The sequence below is a fragment of the Zootoca vivipara genome, chromosome 1 (assembly GCF_963506605.1).
Source record: "Zootoca vivipara chromosome 1, rZooViv1.1, whole genome shotgun sequence".
NCBI classification, from domain to species: Eukaryota; Metazoa; Chordata; class Lepidosauria; order Squamata; family Lacertidae; genus Zootoca; species Zootoca vivipara.
Window position 1 is genome coordinate 78,245,227 of NC_083276.1, and position 25,840 is coordinate 78,271,066.

At 39.5% G+C, this 25,840-nt stretch overlaps 1 protein-coding gene across 2 annotated transcripts in view; it reads left to right on the forward strand.

The window, feature by feature from the left end:
- IGHMBP2 (immunoglobulin mu DNA binding protein 2) overlaps nucleotides 1-25,840 on the forward strand; it is a 68,105-nt gene that overhangs the window by 22,731 nt on the left and 19,534 nt on the right. For both annotated transcript variants that reach the window (XM_035122726.2, XM_060276691.1), the window contains exons 9-10: nucleotides 10,809-10,991; nucleotides 25,700-25,818. In XM_035122726.2, coding sequence (XP_034978617.2) covers nucleotides 10,809-10,991; nucleotides 25,700-25,818 — 302 coding nt within the window. The remainder of the gene's footprint in view (nucleotides 1-10,808; nucleotides 10,992-25,699; nucleotides 25,819-25,840) is intronic.

The following is a 25,840-nucleotide window of genomic DNA, read 5'->3' on the forward strand; positions in this document are numbered from 1 at the left end:
TTCTTTTTGTAATCTGTAAAATCAATAAAAATTATATTAAAAAAAATAGAACCATGGACTCTGATCACAAGGGTAGATTTTTTCCCCTATCAGTCATAATAGACATACTTTGCTGTTGCGCCTGAAAAGATAATAATAATTTGTCCTCATTGAGAGCTGTGCCTTCTGATTAGAAGGAGACAAGTATCCAGTAGCCTTCTCTGTGGGTGTGTGATTCTGCAGTGTGATAATACCCAATATAGAGATTTAGCAGAATTCCTACATCTCAGAGAAGGTTGCTTGCTGAGGATGAGTGCTTTGGGCTCACAGGAGCTGCTAACTGTTGAATTAATTAATTTCTCCCTCCTCAAAATTTGAAAATTACGGGTGTAGAGGAATGACCAAGAGCACTAGAAGCTTAGGCAGGGAGGGCCTAGGGAAGTAGCTTGCGTAAAACCTGTTTTGAGAAAGAGTGAACTGGCCAGGATTTCGAATAAGCTGGCACCATCACCAAAATAGTGAGCTGCTAGTTTCCATGCACTGTAGCAGGAAGATACTGACAGATCGCTACATTTTTTGAGATCCTCTTCATATATTCATTATCAAAGTTTGGGTTTTGAGTTTTCATATAGGGCTGTGTGTGCGTTCCTGGTTTGCTTGAGTTTTTCTGTTAGGAATTACTGCTGTGCTAGGAAAAAAATTACATCTTATTCATGGACCTGCTCTCTGAGAGGCATTAAGCCACTAACAGGAATGTATTTCTCCTCTGCTTTTTACTTTCTACTCCCAGTAGGAAATTAGCATGCAAGAAGCCTATAAATTGTGCATTGTTGTGTGTGCTGCTCTTACTATGTAAATCTTTAGTCAGTTTTTTTTATGCACATGAATTTTATGGATCTCATATACTCCTGATTGTTATTACAATAAAGTATACAGGTTACTCAGATGTAAGCAGGTTTTGCAAATTTTATTATGAGCACATAATAAGATTTCTACCCTGTAGTGTATGCTATGTATTTTTTAGGTACCAGTAAATCATTTTAGCTTTGAGCTTTAATGTTCCTGTCCTTATCATGAGGCCCTATAGCTATTTTCAGATGCATATCATGAGGTTTGTACAAGCTGTTCTGCTGTTGAGTTCTTGCAGAAATCTCTCTGTTCTGAAATATTGACAAGAGCATTGAAAAAGAAAATAGCAGTGAAGTTGATGGACATCTTTATGCACTTTCCCTTCAATCTATATTTTTTTTAATTTATGCTGTTCAAAGCTTGGTTAGAAGTGAAAACAGGTTTCTTGATACTTGAGTTTTGTAAAATTTCCTTGTAAACAACATGGCAGTAAAATAATTTGTCTGGTTCAGATTCTGCTGTCTTACAAACTAATATCTGAGTTGGGACTAAAGCGTGCTGTTACATTTCACAGCAGTATTTAGAGATAGTGGACTTTCTGCACTTCCTTTTGGTTTAATAGATTTAAACCAAAACAGAGCTTGAGAGAACATGGCTCTAATCAATAGTGTTTACAGATTTACATCTCCAAAGCAGAGTTACCAATAAATGATGCCCAAGGAACTCACTGTATTAAACACAATGAATGTTCAAGACATCAGCAGTACCCTAGATCTGTAACCCAATTGCTCTTCAGACAGGATGCATTGCAGATGGCTATGCCTGGAATAAAAGTCTGCACCATAGCTGCCAAGTTTTCCCTTTTCTCATGAGGAAGCCTATTCAGCATAAGGGAAAATCCCTTAAAAAAGGGGATAACTTGGCAGCTATGGTCTGCACTGAGTATCTTGATTCTTGTTCTTCTGTCCAGAAGTAGCATGTCAAATTAAAGCCCTGCCATTCTTAAATTGTCAGCAGATTCTCTCATTTGCATAGCGTTCCATGAAGAGGTGGTGGATCATTGGCATGTTGTCAGGGACTGGCTAGACGAGGAGGAGTGGTGGCTGCCAGTTGCCCGAGAAGCACCAGGGGAGGGAGAATTTGAGTCTGACTCAGACTGGTGGGACAGGGAAGAGCAATCCACAGAGGGAACCATCAAGGAAGTCTTGGAGCCAGAGAGTGGGGGGCAAAGGGGAGAGGCACAGTGTGGACACAGACCCTGATGGGGATCTGCGTTGCAGAACATTTCTATTCCAGCCCCTTCTCCCCCCACCCCTTTCTTAGTGCAAGAAAGGAGAGCTGAAAAACAGAAAGAGCAGATACGAAAAGTTGAATCATGCCAGAAGAATGTACAGAGAGAAATGCTTAACTAAAGGAAGGTGGGGAGAGATTTCTAGCTTCTGCAGCTTTCATAGCCTGAGAGTGTCTGGTGTCTCTCTGGTTGTTAAGCAATAAAGTTCATTGCCTTCAAGTCGCATGCCTGTTCCTGATATACAGATTTTACGGCAAGGCTATTCTGGCAGCCTGACACATGTTTACCTTGGAGGAGCATGGGGAACCTCAGGTCCCAGAAGGAGAATGCAGCCCTCCAAGTCACTCTCTCAATTATTTGTCTTCTTGTGTGGGGATATGGACAGAGAATTCCTATAGACTGCAGCATCCCCCCCTCCCTTGCCCTTGAGCCTGCTTCGATGCTGCACCAAGTACCTAAAGTGGGCACAGCTGACTGGGACAAAGTTCACCCTTCTCCTCCGTCTGGGTCTTAGTAATACAAACCAGGTAGGCCTCCTCATCCTCCATCTAATTATAGGTGAGGGAGATCTTAATTAAAGCCAACCTGCTCTTCAAATAGCAGCATTTGCAGGCCTGGGTTCTGGCTGATAGCAGGACCCCAATTCCTCTTGGTCATAGCTGCCAAGTTTTTCCTTTTCTCGCGAGGAAGCCTATTCAGCATAAGGGAATTTCCCTTAAAAAAAGGGAGAACTTGGCAGCTATGCTCTTGGTAGCAGGGCTGTCCTTCCCATTGGGGGCGCATCAAGGTGGCACACGGAGCCGCCTGCGCCTCTGCCTTGCCCGCTTCACTCCTTTCCCGGCAGCGGTGGCTGAAGCGAGGTGGCAGCAGCAGCAGCAGCAGCGGAGCTGCCTCCATCGAGGGGCAGCAGGGAAGAGGAACAGGGCTACCTTCCGCCCACACTCCTTCAAGTCACAGCGAGCACAGACAGCACTGCCCCACAATGCTCTGTGGCACCTAATGATAAGGTACATTCCAAGGAAATCTGTGTACATTCTCCATTTCACTGTAGAGGCCACTCCCCAGTGTTCGCTACCATCTCAGCTGGGGCAGGTGGTCATTAGAGAGACTCACACTGCAGCTCGATCCTGATTTGTTTTAACTTGGACAAGAACAAATTGCAAAGTGGAATTGTGGTTTGTTTGAAAGTGGATGATGTTACTCTTTACCTTTCAAGCAAAGGAGGGGGAGTGTGGGAGCCCTAGGATTGCCCTTTCCCCCCAATCACCTGAACTCTGATTTAGGACAGTGATTATCTGCACTGGGCCATTGACCTGGGCTTTGTGTCACCCTTGAGCAAACTTGGCTTCAAGCATGTGTAACCAGTTGAGTAGCCATTGCACATAAGAAAGCAAACATTGACCTTCTTTCCTTAATTTGCCAGTGAGCAAAGCTGAACCATCACTGAGAGCAGTTATTACCTGCTGATGTATATTCCTTGAGAACTACAGTAAGGTGCAGAGCATGATAGGTGGCAGAGCTAACCAGCTTTTCCAAGTAGTAAACTAGTGGTATGCTAGTGACAAAAGGTTGTACAAATGGGTGCAATTCAGTTTGGAATGTCCAAAACATTGGGCTCTCCTGTAGGAGATTGATAATGAAGTCTGGATTGCATATTGTTATTACAACCTGATTTAGTCCTAGCTATGCTTATAATCTTCTCATTTTCATTCATCTTTCCTAGATCATCTGCATTAATTCAGTATCATCCTGATTAAACTCTGCTATTTAAATATTGCTGATAATGATCATGCACCTTCTTCACACTGGAGAACCATGACACATTTTCGCTGTATTAATTTATTTTCCTTTGTCATTGTGGGATGGTTGATTTCCTGTGTGCTTTAGCAGTTTCAGCTTAAGGCAGCGATACCTCATGACTATTCATTTAGTTTGCAAACTATTTTATCCTAAAGAAGGACTTTTCTACTCGAAATACAGTGAGAATATCACATACTTACTCAGTTCAGTAAATCTGTGCATCTTCTAGAATTCTCTATACTGTATTAATAGTGTTAACTTCTGACCAAATAAAATCTCCTTTGGTGAGAAGATGTGGTTTGTGGGATTCTTACAGGGTAACTTATAGGATAACCCATCACAACATGCAGGATCAAGAAATAATTTCCCTTCAGGTCGGAAACTAGTGATCTTTTCTCCCCTCTTCCTTTGTGGCATGCAATTTCCTGCCTGCTCTTGATTTTTTTATTGATTCCTGTCTCTCTTCGTTTAGCATAAGGCCACCAGATTCCTTCTCCAATTTGAAAAAGACAAGTCAGACTTGTATTTAATGATTTTATGAAAGCTCTAGGGTCTCTTATGCATTTCTTTTCCTGCTGTACTCAGCATAGATAGGAACCCCCCCCCCTTTCCACAATCGCTCATTGCCTAGGCAAGGATTCCAGCACCGAATATATAAGTGAGGTCATGGTCAACTGCCCTCCTGGGCCTCAGCATGGCTGGCTGGCAGATTGTATCTGCCTCTGCAACCTCATTATTACCATCAGTAGGGTGGCACAAGAGCTAATACTTTTATATATATATATATATATATATATATACCCCTTACATTGGTGTTTCAACTGTACTGACCCAATTTCTATGAGCATGCAAAGCGGAGTATATGTGGCCTTGTTGAGCAAGTATCAGATGTTCAAATGCGGCACGAAGTAAGGTATCGTTGAAATCTCCAAGCTAACCAGGCAGTTAATCCAAATGTATCTTACAAACAGGGGTTTCAGTGGTTGAAGATGGATGCATGTAAGATGTGCACCATGATGTCCACTTCCATGCCGCCAGCGTTTCATACACTCTTCTCTTCCCTATTTGTATGCTGGGAAGTTACTGACTGCTGTGTGTTTTATATGGGGGAGTCATTTGACTTGCAGAGCTGCAAGGCCTACTGAAAGTCATCTAGTCCAGGCATTCCCAAACTGCGGCCCTCCAGATGTTTTGGCCTACAACTCCCATGATCTCTAGCTAACAGGTCCAGTGGTTGGGGAAGATGGGAATTGTAGTCCAAAACATCTGGAGGGCTGAAGTTTGGGGATGCCTGATCTAGTCCAACCCCCTGCAATGGCTAGCTGCTGGAACACGCAGCTGTCCCATACAGGGATTGAACCTGCAACCTTGGCATTATCAGCACCACACTCTAACCAACTGATCTATCCAGGCTGGTCATCAAGACTCTGACATTCTGATCTTAATTTCTCTTATTTCATAGTGGCAACCAAGAAACTCTGGATAGCGGGCAGAAAACTTTTGGTTGAGGAAACGTTCTGGTTTTGTTGTGTTAAATGGCTCTGAGTTTTATGGTCACTTAAAGCCGTGGTTTACAGCATACTGTCATCTGCTTTAGGCCTGCTTCATATATTGTACTTTTCTTGCGCAGAGGAAACATACATCTCCCATAGTGTCTGAAGCAGGTTTAAAGTTTATTTCTCTGCACTTCAGATATAATGGCAAATGTGTATTTTTTTGCATGAAACTTGCAAATGCCATGTGGGAAGTGTTCTTTGGATGACTGGGAGCAGTGAGTGTGAGGAAGATTTAATGCAGAATGCCCTGTATACAGCTAATTTTGCATATTGGCTATTTAGTTGTCTTAATGTGTTACTCATAAAGTTTATTTTAAACTTAAAAATTAATTTATAAAATGTTTTAAAAGTGGTGTGGGTTGTTTGCCATTTACCCCTGTGCCTTTGCACTCACAATTTCTGCCTGCTTCATGCTTCCTGTAGATCCAAGAGTCTTCAGTATCTCTTGGGTAGTGGTTTTCGGATGTACAGTATAGAGGGTTTTTATAACCTCCTACATGTTGGATAATGCTGGTAGTTTTATTCATTTAACCTATTAAACAGTACAAAGTTGATTGTAATGTTTTCACAGCTATACATTTGCTTCTCTTTTATTGATTGACATTGCAGGCAGCATTAAAGATGTATAGTTTGTAATTGATCAGTCCAGTCACTGGGGTGCATGAGCTGTGCTCTTCTTGCACATGGGTGTTTGCGAAAAGTGAATTCTCTCTCTTTTCTTCCCCACTGCAACCCCCAGGGGATCCACAGAGAGCTCCTGAGATGGGGGGTGGGGAAGAGAAGCTTTCATAAGCTGCCTCTGCTCAACTTCCCACTCCCACTGCAACCCCTCACTTTACATCCCAGGCCTTTCTTGGTGGTCTCTCAACTTCCAAGGGGGCTGGCACTAGAGCAGCAGAGGCACTGGTTCTTTGTGTGGTTTTCTGTTTCCTCTGCTGGGACACTGGCAATATTTTAGGCCTACTTTCACAAAACAAGTTACTTATTGCTATTTATAGCCTGTTCTTTTCATGGGTGCTCATTTTGAGTGTCTGTAATCAAAGTTTGGAAGCTCCCAAATGAGCTAGAGGAAACTGCTTTGGAGGGGTTTCTCTGGGGCTCAGAAGTTGGTCTGGAAGTTCAGCGTTACAAACATGGCTTGAGCATACCAGCAAAAAAGGTGCTATGACCTCAGAGTCTGACTCCCTGCCTTCAAGGGATGGCACCATGGACTTGGAGGAAGAACCAGAGGATCAGAAGGAATTATGTGCTCTCTACTGCTCCAGTAACTCTAGCACAGAAAAGGGCCATTCTGCCAACACCTCTCTGGCCTGAGGAGGTAGCATTGACACCCTCCAGCTATGAAGACTCCAGTCCAGAAGCTTCAACAAAACCCCTGTGTTGTATCCAATGCTTGTCCTCCTCAAAGTACACCCATTGAAAATAATGGACATGACTCACTTAGATCTATTAATTTCAGTGGGCTTACTCAGAGTATAACAACCCATTTTCCTGCCCCGCACCATTGGAGTCTTATTGCTCCTGGAACAGACAAAGCTACTGTAACCAGAAGAGCTTCACACATTGGGTGAGTAGGTGTGGTGAGGGACACACAAACACCCAGATGGAGCTGTGGCTTTATTTAATGCTTAGCCCAGGGTTATCTGTTGACTAAACAACATTCTAACCTAGCTTCACTTTGAACTCTGCCCGGAGCTGTCCATCCTTTGCCATGTCTAGAGCCATCATGCAGAACACAATGGAAGTATTGTGGTGTGCAATTAATGCCATCAAAATAGTGCTTTGATTGCTAGTTGCAATACTGCTTGCAACCCAAGAGACACGTTTGCTTCCGAGGCATATATTCATTGCTTCAGTGGTGCTGAAAATTGAGAATTGATCTCATCAGTTGGCCTTGCTACATCCGTTTGTGATAATGTTGTATTGAAGGTTTTTTTTTTATTCATTTTTGTTAGTTTTCCAATAAAAACATCCAATTAACAAATCCATCAAATCATAATCCAATTAAAAATAATAAAATAAAAGCCAAATTACAATCCAAATTATATTTTTCCCCCCGGGCTTCCCATAGTCTGGGCCTCTGAAGTATATCTCCAATATTTCCATTTCTGCCTTCTTCTTGTTGTTCTCATATTTTCCACATTGGTGCCAGCTGACAATCTCAGACGATCTGTGGGTCTACGAGACAGTCCTCCCCCACCCTGGGGAGTCTGCCAGGGCTAATTACCCCCATATCAGCCCTGAATTACTGGCATGGCTGAGGTCCGACCGTTTGGGAGTCAGCCATTTCTCACCCCCAGAAACAGCCCATATTGAAGGTTGTTTGTCTGTTTTCCACCACCCACACACTTCTGCAGCATTTCAGGATAATCGTTCAGGACTGCTCTTGGAGAAAATACAAGAAACCTTGTTATTTTCCCAGGAGATTCTCTCCTGCCCCTGTCTCACAGCCTGTGATAATTAGATAAAACCTTGATATGTTGTTGTCACCAGCTCATTGAGGAAATTGCTTTTTAAAAAATCTACATTAGAAATAACTGTTGAGAACAATCTTGGCTTTGAATTTCAAGGGTGTTGTGGACCATTTAAAAATGCCTCATTTGCTAGACACACTTCCTTAGATAGACATTCCCGACTTGGAATACACAGTTTAAATGTGGGGAACCGAGAGTCTTTGTGGGAAATGCTTCTGAGACTAGTTGACTAGCAACAAAATGTTGTCGCATGGAGTGTTCCTGCTCCAAGCTCCATCCCATCCCCCTGGTTTTCTCTCCCCACCCCCCACTGCACATAGTCAGCTGGCATTCTGTGCCCTGGTATGTTCCATTTGATGTCTTGTCTTGTTCTAAGATGACTTATCTTTATTTACTAATGTGCTGCTATGTTTTTTCTTTAATAAATAGTTTCCCCTATGTTTATTTATCTGAAACATTCATAATACTTATAAGACACATAATTTAGGCCAGTTAGGTTCAACATACCCATAACTTCAAAATAATCTATCTATTTAACAGCTTTACTTATTTGGGAATGAGTTGATTTCCCCTGTTTTGTTGTCCCTCTGGTTCACTCTGCTCAGTATTCAGTATTCTACTCCTGAATTCCTGTTTTTTTAAACAAGGACAATTTCTAAAACGAATTCTAGAATTGGAACTTGTGCATTTTCTCAGCCTTCATGCCCTTTTCTCTCTCTGTGTTACTGATGTGAACATGTGCATTAATAAAGCACTACAAAAAGGCAATCTTGACATAACTGTATGCTTCATTGTATCAGGATCATTTTTGTGCAGTGTTTACTGCTGGAAATTGATAAAACACAATGCAGAAAGAATCTTGATGCAGTCATGCAGAAGATCACATCTGAGTGTTCTATCAGTACTCAACTTGCGCCTTGGTTATGTGGTTGGGAAATCACAGATGAAGTGAAGGAACCTTGTACATTTGTAAATTTTAAAAAAGGGACAATGGAGAATTCCTAATAAGTTCAGTTTATTAGGAATTCAAAATTCCAAAATCTGGGTTGAATTTTGGTTGAATAAAATATTGAAACTGTCCCTAATGTGGGTGCATTGGTCCATAGCCATTGTTTTTCCTGCTCTTGCGGACATCGGACACTTGAGGAGATCAAAGAATTTGTTCACCAATGGTCAATGTTTCTTTCCTAATCTTTGCAAAATCAGCAGTTATTGACAATAACTAGTGGTGAAATAATGCCACATTTTATTAAAATGTGAAATAACTCTATTTATTCGCCATATAGCCTGTTATTGGCCTCTGTAGTGGGTTGCACAATATACTGGAAATGGCCGTGTTAGTGTACACAGGAGTTTTATTGGAGGCCCATGGTGAGCTTTATTGCCTCTCTTGACATTTTATGAGATTCCATTAAAAAAGGATACTTTAGACTGAGCATTTACTGCCTGACTTAAAACAAAGGGTTTCTAACTGTGCGAGATGACTATAGGCTTGCTTCTTATTTCTTGGACCTGATTAGGAAGGATTTTTTAAAATATAGGTATGGAGAAACCCCAGTTGCCAAGGTGCTGCATGTACCAGATCCATGCAGGCACCAATGATTTTCCCCATCCATTTTTGTCACACAGGATCAACACCATCTTCATACCATTTCAGTTGCTGAATGGCAAGCTGTTTTGTTTTGTTTTTTTAATTCTAGAGTGTTTAAAAGCAGTTTGGGGACCTAAGAAGGAGAAAGTGGAAGTGGAGCTGCTGTGTTTAAAAATGAATTGAGAACTCTGGTGTTCACAGGCATTTCCCGTAGATCTACTGGATTGGGGCTCTTAAAATCTGACTAATCCATCAACTCTTGTTGTCAAATGGATCATACAGCAATAAATAGGTGTCTTGTTTTATCTGACCAACTTGATCTATTTATTTTCATTTGTGTCCTGTCTTTTCTCCATGGATAAGTTTCCATTTAAATACTGGCCAAGTCCAGAGCTGCTGAGCTTCAGGATGTATTTGCCCAGGATAAAAGTGGCAAAGTTTCGGTCTAGAGTGCCTACAGTATAAGGCTACGCTCCAGAATAGTATTTGGCAGTACTGGGGGGAGGGGCAGCACCTCTCATTTGACCTCTAATCAGTTGCATCACTGCTGCTTACCAGCAGGGGGAGGCAGCCACAAGGCCTGTGTGGTGCAAACCCACCAGCAGGAGGGCTGAATTGACCCAGCCCATGATTTGCACCTCACCCATCCCCTCTAAGCAGCAGCAGTGCAACAGACCATAGGTCAGGTGCATGGCAGCGCCCTGCTGTACTGTTGACTACTGATATTTGAGGTCTTATGTACCATTGACTATAATGAGGCATTATGAGCTGAGGGAAGAAGTCCTCCCATTTTTCCTAGGTTAACACATCTCTAAGCCACATGACCTGGAAGCTATACGCCGGCTCCCTCGGCCAATAATGCGAGATGAGCGCGCAACCCCAGAGTCGGTCACGACTGGACCTAATGGTCAGGGGTCCCTTTACCTTTAAATAGGACTTTAGCATGTATTAAGTGTGGGAATCTGGAGCATTTTGGAGCAAATTGGCTGAGATTCAGACAGCTGTATATGCAGCTTTTTGTGAGTACTGGAGGCAAAAAACTGCAGGTGCAAGTAAACACTGGGAAATCCCCAACTGCGCTTTGAGTATTCACTTATTGGAATATAGCCATTATTTATAATGGCAGTCATAACATTTTTCTATACATATCTGAGAGACACACACATGTGATAAAGCTGGCAGTGCCTCTCTTTGCAATTTTCTTAATAAATTTGCTCTTTCTCTTTGTTTGGAGGACCTTGTTAATTACTTTCTTTCTGTCAGTGCAGAGCTGCCACAGAGGGTCTTTCTCTCAGTTTAATGGAACGGCTGATTCAGAAATATGATGACCATGTTGTGAAGATGCTCACTGTGCAGTACCGAATGCACCAGACCATCATGCAGTGGGCTTCCACTGAGATGTACGGCGGCCGGCTCTCGGCTCACTGCTCTGTTGCACAACATTTACTGAGGTAAGCGACACTGTGCTTGCTTGCTTGCTTGCTATTTCTCCTGACTCTAAACGTTTTCAGTGTGGATTGACATTGTCAATTAATATTGATGGAGAATATGCAGGTTTTTCTCCTGCTATCTGCAATTATCCCCTTTTCCTTTACTTTTTGCCTCTATTTTAGCAAACCAGAGTGGGTTTGTTTGTTTTTTTATCATCTTTCATTTAGCAAATATTGATCTTGGTTTTCCCTGCACTGGTTGCAAAATAGATTTATGTGCATTTTTAAAATTTAAGTAAAGCAAAGTTATATAGCAACCAGTTATATCTTGTGGGCCTGATTTTGCAGTCACTGTGGGCCCGATGGCTTGCACATACCCAGCCGAATTCTTTGGGGTTCAAATAGCTGGCCCTCTATGTCGTACCACAATGATTTTTGAAACTAAGATTCAAGGGCAGTTTGCTATCTGGGTATTTTTATTTTGTTTTGGGTGGGTGGGGTTAAGAAGTAGTGGAAAACAAGTTTAGAGCCCTCTTGGGTACTTGGAGCCTATTCCATGTCTCTTTGAATCTTCGCCTTTGATTCCAATGCCCAGCGCAGGCATAATAATATTACCAATCACTTTTAAAAATTGGAAGCATGCCATGCACAATCTTCTGTGGAATGAGGAATATCCCTCTATAGAATGTCACTCTAGTCTTTCATTGTTGGGTATGATGCTGTCTGCTCAACAAATGAATAAGTCTTGTTTAGATGATCTTCTTTTTTTTTTTTTTTTTAATTTTAAAAAAGCTTTATTGAGAATAAAATACAAAATACAGACAAAAAAAAGAAAAATACAGCACAAAAATTCGAAAGTATACTACAAAAATACTAATATTATAAAACAAATCGTACTTATCAGATCATGAATCAAACACAAACCGAAAAACATAACAAAAAACCCTTAAAATTTAGTTCTCCATTTAAATTAAAGCTTATCTAAACCCACATTATCAATTCCCTTATCTTTTCTTCATTATCTATACTCTGTACACCATAAATTTCCATAAACCCCTTTATTTCCGAACCGACTTCCTCTTGTCCTTTTCCCGGGTTAATTACAACATACCTTTTTCCACTGCTTCGTTCCCATTTAAATTTGTTCTGTGCAAGATGTTATAAGTAAGTCCAAGTTTTTATCATGGGGCACTGCTTTTTGATATACTCTCCAAATTTTTCCCAATTTTTAACTAATTTTTTGTTATTACCTCCTCTAATTACATTTGTTATTTTATCTAATTCCACATAACTTAATAGTTTTTCTTGCCATTCTTTAATATCCGGAATTTCTTCTCTTTTCCAATATTTTGCTAACAAGATTCTCGCTGCCGCTATCGCGTACAGACTGACTTTTTCATCCTCTTTTTTTATCTCCTCCCCCATTATTCCCAATAAAAAGAATTCCGGATTCTTTTTAATATTATATTTACATATCTTTTTCAATTCTTCTAATATCCCATTCCAAAAAACTTTAATTTTTTCGCAGTGCCACCATATATGTACAAATGTCCCCACTTCTTTTTTGCACCTCCAGCAGAGATTGTTTCCATTTTTATACATTTTGTGTATTCTCACGGGTGTAAGGTACCACCTATAAAACATCTTAATCATGTTCTCCCTGATCCCTTCTGATGCCGTGAACCTCCACGATATTTTCCATAGCCTTTCCCAGCTCTCCACTTGTATGGGCTTTCCCAAGTCTATCGCCCATTTTGTCATATTCTCTTTTACCAGTTCGTCTTTTAGATCCCACTCTAATAACACCTTGTACATTTTCGAGATAATTTTTCGATCGTCCCGTAACAGATTGATTTCCAACAAAGACGGTTCAGACAGAAAGCCATTTCTTTTTTTGTCTTCTTTAAATCTACTACATATTTGATGGTATTGTAACCACCCTTTTAAATGTTGTCGTATCTCTTCATAATTTTTTATCTTTAATTCACCATCTTTTTCTTCTAATAAATCATTATATTTCCCCCATTTTTTTTCTGTATTTAAATTCTTAATTGTGGTTAGCTCTAATGGAGATGCCCACTTTGGTGTTTTCGGCTCCAACAACCGTCTATGGCTTGCCCAGATTTTTAGCAACGATTTTTTAATTAAATGGGTGTTAAACCCTTTATGGATTTTGACTTTGTCATCTACCAAATAGGCATGCCAGGTGAATCTATTGTCGAACCCTTCAAGATCTAATATTTTGTGGTTTTCTAGGGTGATCCACTCTTTTAACCATAGAAATCCTGCCGCATCGTGGTATAAATTAAAATTTGGTAAGGCCAATCCCCCTCTTTCTTTAGAGTCCGATAATAATTTATATTTTATCCTCGCTGTTTTATTATTCCATATGAATTTTGTAAGGTCCTTTCTCCATTGCTTGAAAATATTATTTCCTGTGCCTAATATCGGTAACATTTGAAATAGAAAAAGCATTCGCGGTAAGACGTTCATTTTTATTATTGCTATCCTGCCTAATAATGTTAAATTTAACCTATTCCAATTCTCCAAATCATGTTTTACCTCCTTCCAAACTTTAACATAATTGTCTTTTACCAAATTATTTGTATTATTTGTAATCCATATCCCCAAATACCTAGTTTTTTTGACTATTTCCAATCCTACTTTCTCCTGCAATTGTGCCTTTTCTTCCTTTGATAAATTTTTGGTTATCAAATTAGTTTTTTTCATATTTATGTCAAACCCTGCCAATTCGCCAAATTCTTTAATTTTTTCTAACACTTTTGGTATGCTTTCCAATGGTTCCTCTACCGTAACTATAACGTCGTCCGCGAACGCTTTTACTTTATGGACGTCCTTTCCAATTGTTATACCCTTTACCATTTCCTCTTCCCTTAAGTTTTTTAATAGGAATTCCAAACATAAAATGAATAAAAGCGGCGACAGTGGACAGCCCTGTCTCGTCCCCCTTTGTATTTGTATCTCTTCCGTTATTTCATTATTCAATATTATTTTTGCCTTTTGCTTATTATAAATTGCTCCTATTCCTCTTATGATCTTCTCCCCAAAATTCAAATTTTGAATACACATCTTCATAAACACCCACGAGATTTTATCGAAAGCTTTCTCAGCATCAAGCATTAAAAATGCCGCCTTTTTATTAATTTTTATACTCAGATATTCCAATATGTCTATAATGTTCCTAATGTTGTTGTGCATGCCTCTGTTTGGGAGAAATCCTGCTTGGTCCGAATTAATCAAATTTTTCAAAACTTTTTTCATTCTACTTGCTATCAAATCTGTGAAAATTTTATAATCATTATTTAATAATGAAATAGGACGGAAATTTTTAACGTGATTTTTGTCCGAATTTTGTTTTGGGATGACTGTGATGTAGGCTTCTTCCCAAGTTTGGGGGACTCTTCCTTTTTCCATGATTTCATTCAATAATCTCTGTAAAGGTTCAATTAGTACTTTGGCAAATTTCTTGTAAAATAGCGCCGGAATTCCATCTGTTCCTGGGGATTTCCCTACCTTAATTTTCCTAATTATCTCCTGTATTTCTTCTTTAGTTATTGGTTCATTCAACAGTTTCATGCTTTCATCATCAACTTTTTGAATGTTGGTTTTTTTAATATAATCTTCAATCTTTATTTTATCTAATTTTTCTTCTTTATATAATTTAGAATAATATTGTCCAAAATGTTTTGAAATTTCTTTGGGATCTGTTATTATTCTCTCACCTTCCATCAATTTGTCTATAGTCCTTTCCTTTTGTTGTTTTTTTAGCTGCCAGGCTAGGTACTTCCCTGCTTTGTTCGAGTGTTCAAAATTCCTCTGTTTCAAATATCTTAATTTGTTTCCTATTTCTTCATCCAGGATCGTGGAGACTTGGTTCTGTAATATTCTAATATTTCTCTTTAAATCTTCTTTATCCTGACTTCTCACTTTGTCTAACTCTATTTCATTTTTCCTGATTTCCTTCAAGAGACTTTCTAATTTCCTTTCTTTTTCCTTCTTTTTCCAACTACATTGATTAATAAAAAACCCTCTGAACACTGCTTTTCCGGCGTCCCACACCGTATTTAACTTGGTTTCTTGATTTAAATTTATTTGAAAAAATTCCTTAATTATATCCTCTGTTTTTCTAACTATCTTCTCATCATCCAATAATGTTTCGTTTAATTTCCATCGTTTAATAGTTTTTTCCTTACTTCTTAACTCCATCCAGATAGGGTTATGATCAGAAATAGTTTTCGGCGCGATTTCTATTTTTTTACATCGTAGTGTCAAATCTTTAGTTGCCCATACCATGTCTATTCTACTTTCTGTATCATTTGGAAATGAATAAAATGTATATTGTTTTTGGGTGGGGTATCTACGTCTCCATACATCTTGGAGGTCCAAATTATCTATTAATTGAAAAAACGATTTTGGAAGGCGCCCTTCATTCTTTTTCCCCCTTTGTCTATTAGTTTTATCAAGTTCTGTCGATATTACCCCATTTAGATCTCCCATTAATATTATTTCCTGATCGCTATATTCTAATAATATGTTTTCTAGCTTCTTAAAAAATTCAAATTTATTCTCATTTGGCGCATAAATCCCTGCTATAATTATTTCCTCTAATTTCATTTTGATTTTTAAAATTAGAACTCTCCCCTCATTATCTTTATAAATTTGCTTCGGGTTTAATTTTGGATTAATATAGAATACCACTCCTCTTTTTTTACTCGTATCTGAGGATATAAATTCATCTCCTAATTTTTTGTTCACCAATAATCTACGATGTTTTTTTGCTATATGTGTCTCTTGTAGGCAGATTATATCTAATTTTTTCTTAACCAACAAGCGTTCCAGTCTGTTCCTTTTTGTTTTATTATTCAGTCCATTTATATTCCAGGTGGCAATTCTTAAATCCATTGCTTTCCTTCTTTCTTTCTTCTTTCCCTTTTCCCCCCTTACACCACGTATGAGTTATCAAAATTTACCTTTATTATTTCCTTTAATACAACAAAATCAATAATAGGGTTAGATCCTCCAATACTCATATATATAGACAACAACCAACTAAAAAAAAAGAAAAAGAAAAAGAGAAAAAAAAAGAATAACAAATACCAACTATTTCTTATTCACTCATTTTCTAAAATCACTTTTGTCAATTTTTATTGACCAGAGACGGGGTAGTCCTTCTTCCTCCTATTTCCCTTCTCTCTCTCTTATTTTTGGTGCGTTCACCAACTCTAATCTTCTTCCTCTTCGCTTTCTGGCTTATCTTTCTTTTTCTTTTTCTCTACCACCTCCCCCCCCCCCCAGCTCACCAGCATATTTTCTCCAGAATTTTTCCACCTGAGATACTGTTGTGTATTTCCTTCTAACCTGTTTATAAGTGAAGGTTATCCCTTCAGGAAACTCCCATTTATAGTAAATGTTATTTCTGTGAAGAGCGTCCGCAAGCAATTTATATTTCGATCTTTTTCTCAGCAACCTTGGTGGAATCTCCCTCATGATGATAATCTCCCTGTCCTCAATCTTTAGTTTTTGTACCTTTTTTTGTTGCATTATTTTGTCTCTTAATATTCTAGAATTTAAAAAGACCAAACAGTCATTAGGCCAATTGCCTGCTTTCGCTTGCTTCGATTTCAATCTGAATGCTCTATCTACGCAGATGGATACATCCTCTTCTTGTAAGTCCATCCAAGTCGCCACTTCCTTGATAATGATGTTTTCCACATTCTCATCTGGGTTTTCCTTTAAACCCCTAAACCTCAACGTCAGATCATTTTGTTTGAGTTCATGCATCGCAATCGTGTCCCATAAAGTTTCTTGCATGTCCTTTAATTTTTGCATTTCTTCTCTCATTTTTTCTTGGGCTCTTTTAAATTCTCTATGTTCCTCTGTATGTCTCTTTATCACTTCTTCTTGTTTATTCATCTTAGATGATATATTCTGGGTAGTTTCTTCCATCTCTTTATTTTTCCCTTGTAACTCTTCATATTGTTTATTCAAATCAATTATTGCTTTAGAATTTTCTTCAATCCTCTTTAAATTTTGTTCAATTTTATTTCCCATATTATCCAATTTTTCATTCATTGAGTCCATTTTCTCATTAATCTCCGTCTTCATCCCCAAAATTAATTCTCTTATATCCATTGATTCTGCCTCTATGCCTGATTGTCGTCTTTGCGTGTTTATTGTGGTGATGGATGGTTGATTTTTAAGTCTTTTCTCCATGGTTTCCTTTACTTTCCTCTCTTTCTCTCTCTCTGGACTCATCTGCACTCAATTTTTGTCCTTTTTGGGAATGCTGTTTTCAATTTAATATATTGCTTTCAGGTGGTTTAGTCCTTTTAGTTATTCCTGTTGGGGGGGGGAGGGCATTTGTCGCTTAATCCTGCATGATATTCAGAAGCTTAGCGTGGGGAGGTTTCTTGGGAGGTTTTCATAGAATGGAGGTTTTACTTTCTTGGGAGGTTTTCATAGAATGAGGAGAGGTAAGTTGACTATTCTTTATTCTCTGTTTGTTCTTTAGTTTTTCCTTTTATTCCTTTTATTTCCCAATTCCTATGTCAGACCACTGTGTGTCGCTCTAATCATCTATCTTCACTCTCCTGTTCTCTCTTACTTTCTAAGTCCCTCCCCTTCTTCCGGCTTCTTGTGCTGAGTGACTTCCGTTCTCTAACAATGATTCAGCACCTTCTCCGCCATTTTCTAGTTATCTCCTTGTGTTGTGTATTTATATTTTCAAGCCCTCCACTCCGCTAATCCCAAACCACGTCTTCCCCAGCAGCTTTCTTTTCCATCCGCGTCTTTCTCCTCCCTTCCCTTGTTGTTTCCCGCCGCTCCGACTTATTTTCCCTCACTTCTGACTGTCTCCCGTCTCTTTTTTTTTAAAAAAAAAAGTTTTGGGGGGATCTTCCTCTCTCCCGTTCTTCCTCTCTCCCGTTTATTTATCCTGTATTCTCCGCTGCTTTAAAATACCTCCAGTCGGGTTCAGAGACACCCCCACTCCTCCCTTCCTTCACCTACTTGTCGTATCACACCGCTCCACTCTCCGCTAAATGTTTCAAGCTCACCGCCTCGTCCTTTCCCCAGTACAGTTCGTGGGTACCTCCAGACCAGGCGCGGGGGGGGGGAGTTGTCTCTTCTTTCCACCGGTCTTTTGGGTTACTTTGTATCCTCCAAGTCTTCTTTGGCACACACCCGCACTCCGCTCGTCGCAGTGTGGTGAACTCCGAGATTACAGACAAGCCCCTTTCTTTGTTCTTCTTCTTCTTCTAAAACGAACTCTCCGGTAAAGCAAAGGCTACGGTAAGTTTCTTTGAGTTTTTAACTGTCCTAGCCTTGCTCTTTGTATCTAGTTCTTATTGTTGTAGCCGCCGCCAGGTTGAGCTTCAACCGGGGCCGTTTATAGAGGGGTGGGTAATTCAAAAGCGCGAGGCCCCCAAGGCTCCGTTTCCCTCAGTCAATCTCCTTTATTTTTTGGCCTCTTTTCGCGCCGCTTTGCTCCCAAAAACACCCGAACTTTTCCTTCGTGGTGCCAGGCCCTTCGTTGCCCTCGAAAAAGCCCGTTACCTCCTCTATAAAGAACCAAGCTGGTGGTTTAAAACTCCACCGACCCGATTCACGTCTAAACTCAGCCGCGACCAACCCGGAAGTCCAAGTCTTGTTTAGATGATCTTCATATGCAGCAGCATCAGTGTGCATAGCACTTCACAGAGTACAGGTCAAGGGGAGGAGGAAAGGGCCAGGGCTAAAAAGGGAACAATATCTGATAGTTTTAGTTGTGAGATTAAGGTTAGGTACAGGCTGAGTGATGGCAGGGCATGGGAACCAGGCAGTTGTTTCAAACATAAAAGGTAATTTTTTTAACTTATAAAACTCTATGAAACACACAAAGTGTATGCAGTATATTGAAAGATCTAGTTTTAAACGGCTGCTAATATGAAACTTCACTGTGAGTTGTGCTCATATTGGCCATAATCTGTTATATCCACTGGTAGCAACTGGAAATTGCTGTCAGCGGTGCTCAGAATGGAGTACTTGAAATTTTCTCTTTGCAACCACTGAAATGCAAAACATAGCAGGACTACAAACAGAGCCTTATCTTTGTGTAAAAGAAAGAAAACAGAGTAGTTAGCATTCAGGGAACACTTACATGAAGATAATATGGATTTTTTATATATATAAAGAAACTCACATTATGGATTTAAATCACCAAGAAGATAATTTCAGTATGCAATATTGATCGCAATTGCAGTGAAATGCTTTCTAAGGGCTGAAAGAAATTGTCAACAATAAAAAAATGAATTATTGTTTGGAATGAAGGAAGATGTTACACTCTTCAGTTAGGGTTTAATGCTGCAGCAAATTGAAGGCTGCATAAATTCTCACTGACTTCATTGAGCTCCAGAGCAACCTCTTAACCTGAAATATTCTCCCTTTCTCCCTTTCATAATCCCCATGCTGTAGGCTAAGAAAAGGGGAGACCAGTCTTCTAGAGTTCTAAGATTCCCACACAAACTAAGTTGCAAAGCTGGGGTACCAAATGATGATAATCCTGGGTTAGCTAAAGTGGTGCCCTCCAGATGTTGCTGAACTCCATCTCCCATCATCCCCAGCCAGCATAGTCAATGGTCAGGGATGATGGGAGCTGTAGTCCAGCAACATGTGGAGGGTTACAGGTTCCCTGCCCTTGTGCTAATCAATACTCTCCTCCTGCCCCAAGCATTCTGTTTTTAAAGTTCTAGTTATTTCATTGAGAGAGTTACAGATGCATTTAAGTATCTCCAATTGAATTAAGTGATACCATACAATCTGATTCTGTACATATTTGCACAGAAGTTTATGCTTCTACATTCAGTGAACCTACTTCCAGGTAAGTGTACAGAGAAGGCTTAACTTTTACAGGATCTCACACTTCGTTTTCAGTTTTTCCAGGCAGAAATTATTTTCCTGAGCTTGGGGAAGGATGCTGTTTGCATTTGGCGTCATTTTAGTCTTGGTAGCACAGCAAGGGATCTCCCCGTTGTCAGTTAATGAAAGTAAAAGGAGTCTACCTTGCTTTATAATTTTTATTCTGCTTATTGTTAACTGCCTTAGGTAAGCATGATTGGAAAGAACAGCATAGGCAAATTAATAATGCTGCTTTTCTTGACACTGGTTAAAAGTGCTGATAATGTTCTTTTAACATTTTTAAACAAAATGGGCTTGAGTTTTTAAGAAGACAGATAACTGAAGAGGCTGCTCACAGTATATAGGAAAAATACACATGGTATTAGCAAGCAGGTACATCTTTCTTAGGAAGGAATTAATAACAGAGTGGTTTCCTTTGGGTTCCTTTGTAGGTCAGATGTAATAAATGTACCGGTAGTGGCTCTTTTCCTCTCTTACTCCTATGCCTCATACTCTGGCCCAGAGTAGATGTCTTAGTGGAATTGCTGAGATGTAATGTTTAAAGATATTCTACCTTATTTTGTCCTTTGTATTTGGAACACCATTTTAAATTTCTGCATACTATTTTTAGTCAGATTTTTGGGGGGACTCTGAGTGTCTCTTGCTCTGGATGCTTTCAGAGATGACTATAAATTGTCATGGTGATACCCTGATTTGACGATTGTTTAATTATTCATTTTATTGTTTTCCTTATCCCTTGTTTTATTCCTTTTTTATTCTTCATTCTGCCTATTACTTTTGGTGCTTTTGTATAAGTAGTATTTTTAGGATTTGAATTTGCAAATGTGATTTATTTGTGTACCTGTTGAGCCTGTTTGAAGATTTGCAATCACCTTTGTCCATAGGCAATAAGTGATTTGACCTGGAACCTAATTATAGCAGGTGTATGTGCCTATGTGAGGTATGGCTGGAATTTAAAGGAATAATTATTCATAGTATTAAGGCAACTCTTGGTAAGCTAATAAGGAAAGTACCTCTTCTGTTGTACTCCTTTTATTGGTCAAAAAAAGATTAATGGACAGCTAATCAAAGCAAGGCAGGACTGCATGATTAACCAAGGGGAAATCATGCAAAATTAATTTGGTACATGGGCAGCTTTGGGCTGCTGTCACAAATTCACATTTGTGCATGAAATCTGTACTTGATATGTTGATGGCTAAAAGAAAAGAATCTGCCTCTGCTCTTGGCCAGAGGGCAGTAATGAGAGTTTCTTCCTGTCAACAAGGGTGAGAGCTTTCTGAAAGCTTCTCCCCTACTAATTTCTGAGGGAGCAACACGCCATTCACCAGTGCAGTCAATGCCGCAGCATTTTGAATTATCGTGTGGCCTTGTTTTGCTGATTCTTCACTGGCTTCCTCTGAGTGCTGAGATATGAAGGCTCAGATCAATTTGAGAGGCTCATATTGGTGGATTTCAGTCATATTGAGTATTCAGTCATCATTGTATATACATATTATTAATGAATCTGAGAAGAATATTTGGCTCTGCACCTTGTAAGGAATTATGTGCTAATTCCAGCACATAAGACTGAAGGAACCTGTCAAACATATATCTTAAAATAAGATATAAGATTATCATATATCTTATTTTAAGATTTGTTTGAATTTACTTGCAGAAGAAGAAAACTAGTGCATGTATCAGTATGATTTTCTGTGGCCTAAACCATTTGGAAGATGGATCTGAAAGCAGCCCATAATTGGCAACCATTAAAAGGCTCAGCATTGTGATGGCTCTGTCTTTCGGCCAATGTGTGTGGGCTGCTCTGCAGCTGAGGCATTGCAGCACAAGACAAGTGGGGGAATGCTGAAATATTTATGCTGAAATAATCAGCAATTGCTTAGTACTTTAAACACGGAACAAAGGATAGGTCACCTGGGGCCTGCAGGAAAAATGCAAGAGAGAGGCTTCCAGAGGATTTTAGTTTGAAACTAGAAACATAGGAAGCTGACTTATATAGTGACCATTGGTGCATCTGGTTCAGTATTGTTGACCCTGTTTGACAGCAGATCTCCAGAGTTTTGGTCAGGGTTCTTTCCCAGCTCTATCTGAAGATGTAAGGAATTGAATCTGGGACCTTCCAGCTGCAAAGCAGGTCCTCTTCCACTGACTTTCCAGGCCTTTCCGAAGTAATATTCTGAACAAGAGCATCTTGGAGCACATGCAGAGTGTCCTTCCTCCCAAGCAGCCACAGCCATCTTCCAATTGTCTGGAACTGGGGGTTGGATGATTAGGACTGACAACATAACCTCCAGGCAAGTACAAGAGTCCTGGTGCACTTCGAGTTTAAGCTAAAATAAGTAGCAGTTGGAGGGCTTACTCTTATTTTCAGACTTTTGCATTTGTATATAGATTTCCAAGCCTATTCTTCCAGCCCCCAGCTTCTCTCAGAAGGAAATGTGATTTTTCTCTCCACTGGAATACTGTACTTATGCATCAGGTTGTCTTTAGAAGTGACATTCACAAAATCACTCAAATCAAGACTATTATTGAGAAATGCAAGTAACCTGCTGTCATCCTGAACCACAAAAGAAGTATCCTTAATGGTGCCCTTGAAGGAGACAGTTTGCTTAGCAGGTGTGCACTAAGAGGAGACCTAGGAAAGTAAAAAAAGTAAAAAGTAAAAAATCTGAGGAACTGAAGACTCTTGACTTTCTCTGAAACAAACTTTAGGAAGAATGATCATTTTCATATGATAAGGACATGATTTAATTATGCACTGCCTGACGTGGTGGTAATCATGTAATGTTGCAGCACATTTTGATGATTTAAATAAAATGGACCATCTTGAAAAGAATGTGGGAGCTCTGAAACGAGGGAGAAATGAGAATCAGGTACTAGATGTTCCTTATTGGGGACTAGATAAATTTAAATTTAAATAAAACATTGTGAAAATGGAGCACTTCAGGAATTTTATCTCTGTTTCAAATAATAGATTCCCTTTATTCTACCTGTGTAAATTAGAAACTATTCCAAACCCTACTGGTATCTCAGTAATAATGATAATGAGCACTTGTTGAAGACTTCCATCTCAATGGAAGCGTGGGTTGCAATCATAAACATGTTGAATTGGAGGTATGTGGACTCTGTTTTCAAGAAAAATGATTAGAATTGGGCTGTTGGAGCACATTTTCTCCAAGCGGAATGCAAAGCTAACAAAACAAGTGCAAATAATTTGGTGAAACCCAAAAATATTGTCCTTGAACTGTAATTCTGGGTTCTGTTCTTACTCTGATACACCCTAAGTAAAAAATTAAATTGTTAATTTTCCACAATGGCAAATCTTGGCTCCATGAATTTACATTGGAACCCTTTAAAGTGTTTTCATTAATTGTTCAGTGGTTATGAATGCAAGTAAACAACTTTCATTTTCAAATGCGGATTATTAATATGGCTTTTTGAAGTACAAAACTTATGTTAAGCCAACGTCGTATTTGAGGTCATCAAGATTGTGCTCTGTGCCTTTTTCTAATATTGCAACTATCAGAAAATTGTCTCTTGTAATACATCAAAGGGCACTTCCTTTTAGCTCCAAGTGCTAAAATGTACAAGCATCTGCGCTGTAGAATCTTGCATCTGTAATTTGGCTCTTTGACACTATTGACATGTGCTTTTATCTTCTACTTTCTGTATTTTCGTTGTTGCTACTGAAAGTTGTGTTCCCATTGCAGACAGAAGTTTTGAAGAATTCTTTGTTTAGAATTTTGTTTTCACCTTGTATCCATGACCTTTTACTGTATAAACAAAGTACTGAATGTTTCTAGATTTTGCAGAGATATGATTTTTGAATGTGATGGCAAATGTACTGAAGGAATTGAAACATTGAGACAAGAAAATAAAGACCAAATTCATTAGCCAACTTTCAATGGGCTGGATCCAGACTAAGGCTGTAGATCTGTACACACAGGGAAGCAAGTCCTGTTTGAATGCAGTAGAATTTCTGAGTAGACATGTGTAGGATTGCACTGTTAGTTGCATTATCTTCCTATTGAAATCTATGGAACTGAAATTACAACCATCTATGGAACTGAAATCACGACCAGCTTGTCTCATTGCTTTCAGTGGGATCGAAGTTCAAATTCCTTACCTGGATCCAAACCATTGTTTCTAAACCCATCTATTAAAATTTGCCCTAGCCTGGTTCAAATATTTTATCCTTGAGGGTTACAGGTTGCAGCTTCTGAATGTCTGAAAAACAATTAGACAAAAAAACTCAGGAAAAGTGCAGCACATGTGTGTGTTGCTTATTTTGCATTAACACCTCCTAATAACTCATTTAAATATTTTGAGGGTGAATTAGAAGTAAAACGTGGTTGAAAGAACATCATCAATACACCATGATCAAAGTTATTGGCTTGCCTCTTTTTTGGCTTCATGGAATAAACACCAGACGTAGGAAAGCTGTGGCCCTCCAGATGTTGAACTACGACTCCCATCAGCCCTTGTTATAGGCCAACAACATCTGTAGGACCACAGATTCCACATGCATGCTGTACACAAGAGCCAGCAAGGCTATTTATAGTTATTTTATTTACTTAGTACATTTATATCCCACTTTTTCCCATTATGGAACTCAAGGCAGCATACATGGTATTCCCTGGCGGTCTCCCACCCAGACACCGACCAGACCCAAATCTAGTTAGCTTCAGCAGGGCAGCAGCATTATATGCCTCTAGACCATGCTCTGGGAGAATGTGAACTGTGAATGATCAAAGGTAGTCCTCAAATATGGCTGAAACACTTTGGAATTGCATGTTTGTGCACACAGTAGTTGTAAACAAGGGTTGTGATCTCAGTGTAACAATCTCTCTAAATTTTATGCAAGGCTGCCAAGAGTACAGTATATATCCCTCTCTCCACAAACATGGCATTGAATACTAATTATGTGTGGCTCCCTGAGGAGAGCATTCTACAGGCAGTCGTTCCACAACCAAAAAAGGTTAAATGCATGGTGACCTGGCTGAGCAGAGGCCTTGTTCCCTTCATCATTTGGCCCAATGGAATTCTACGAAGTGACCCCAAGTGGGGTTCACTGCAAGTGTGTATTTGCAGGTCCCACTATTTGAACACTATGAGTTCTCAGGAAATCATTCATTAGGCAAGCGTTCACATAACAAGCAGATGATTGCCATTATTTCCTATGGGGAATCTAAGATTTTTCTAATCTCAATTTCTCTCTGGTTTCCGTCTCAAATCGCTGCAGCCAACCAGCAAAAGACAAAGGAAAAACTGCCCCCCGTCTGGTCTCTTCCATTCCCTAATTTGAACTCTCTCCGTTCCTCTGTTCCTTTCCACCCGAAATGGCTGCCACTGACCAGCAAAACACAAATAAGTAAGGAAGTGGGTAAACTCTGGCTGCTTGGATATCTGAACCAGCTGTTTGTGTTACCAGGTTGGGGTATAATTATTTGTGTTTTGATAACTGACATTTCAGATGACAAACGTTCTGATAGTGGGACCTGCAGTCCCACAGAATGGAGGATTATTCTGCTCTGTGGCCTGACCTATGGAGGTTCTGTGGAATAGTCTAGGTCAGGCATAGGCAACCTTGGCTCTCCAGATGTTTTGGAACTACAACTCCCATGATCCCTGACCATTGGCCCTGTTAGCTAGGGATCATGGGAGTTGTAGTTCCAAAACATCTGGAGAGCCAAGGTTGCCTATGCCTGGTCTAGGTCAATTTGTGTTAGGATTCTAAAACAGAATGAATGTGCTGCTGTTTATATTCATGCTGGTTAAGGGTCATTAACTTATTGTTCCTTCTAATAACTTGTCAGGGACCTGCCAGGGGTTGCTTCCACAGAAGAAACTTGCATTCCATTGTTGCTTATTGATACAGCTGGATGTGGCTTATTTGAGCTTGAGCTGGAAGATGAACAGTCTAAAGGAAATGAAGGTATTGTTGTTTTACCTGCTAT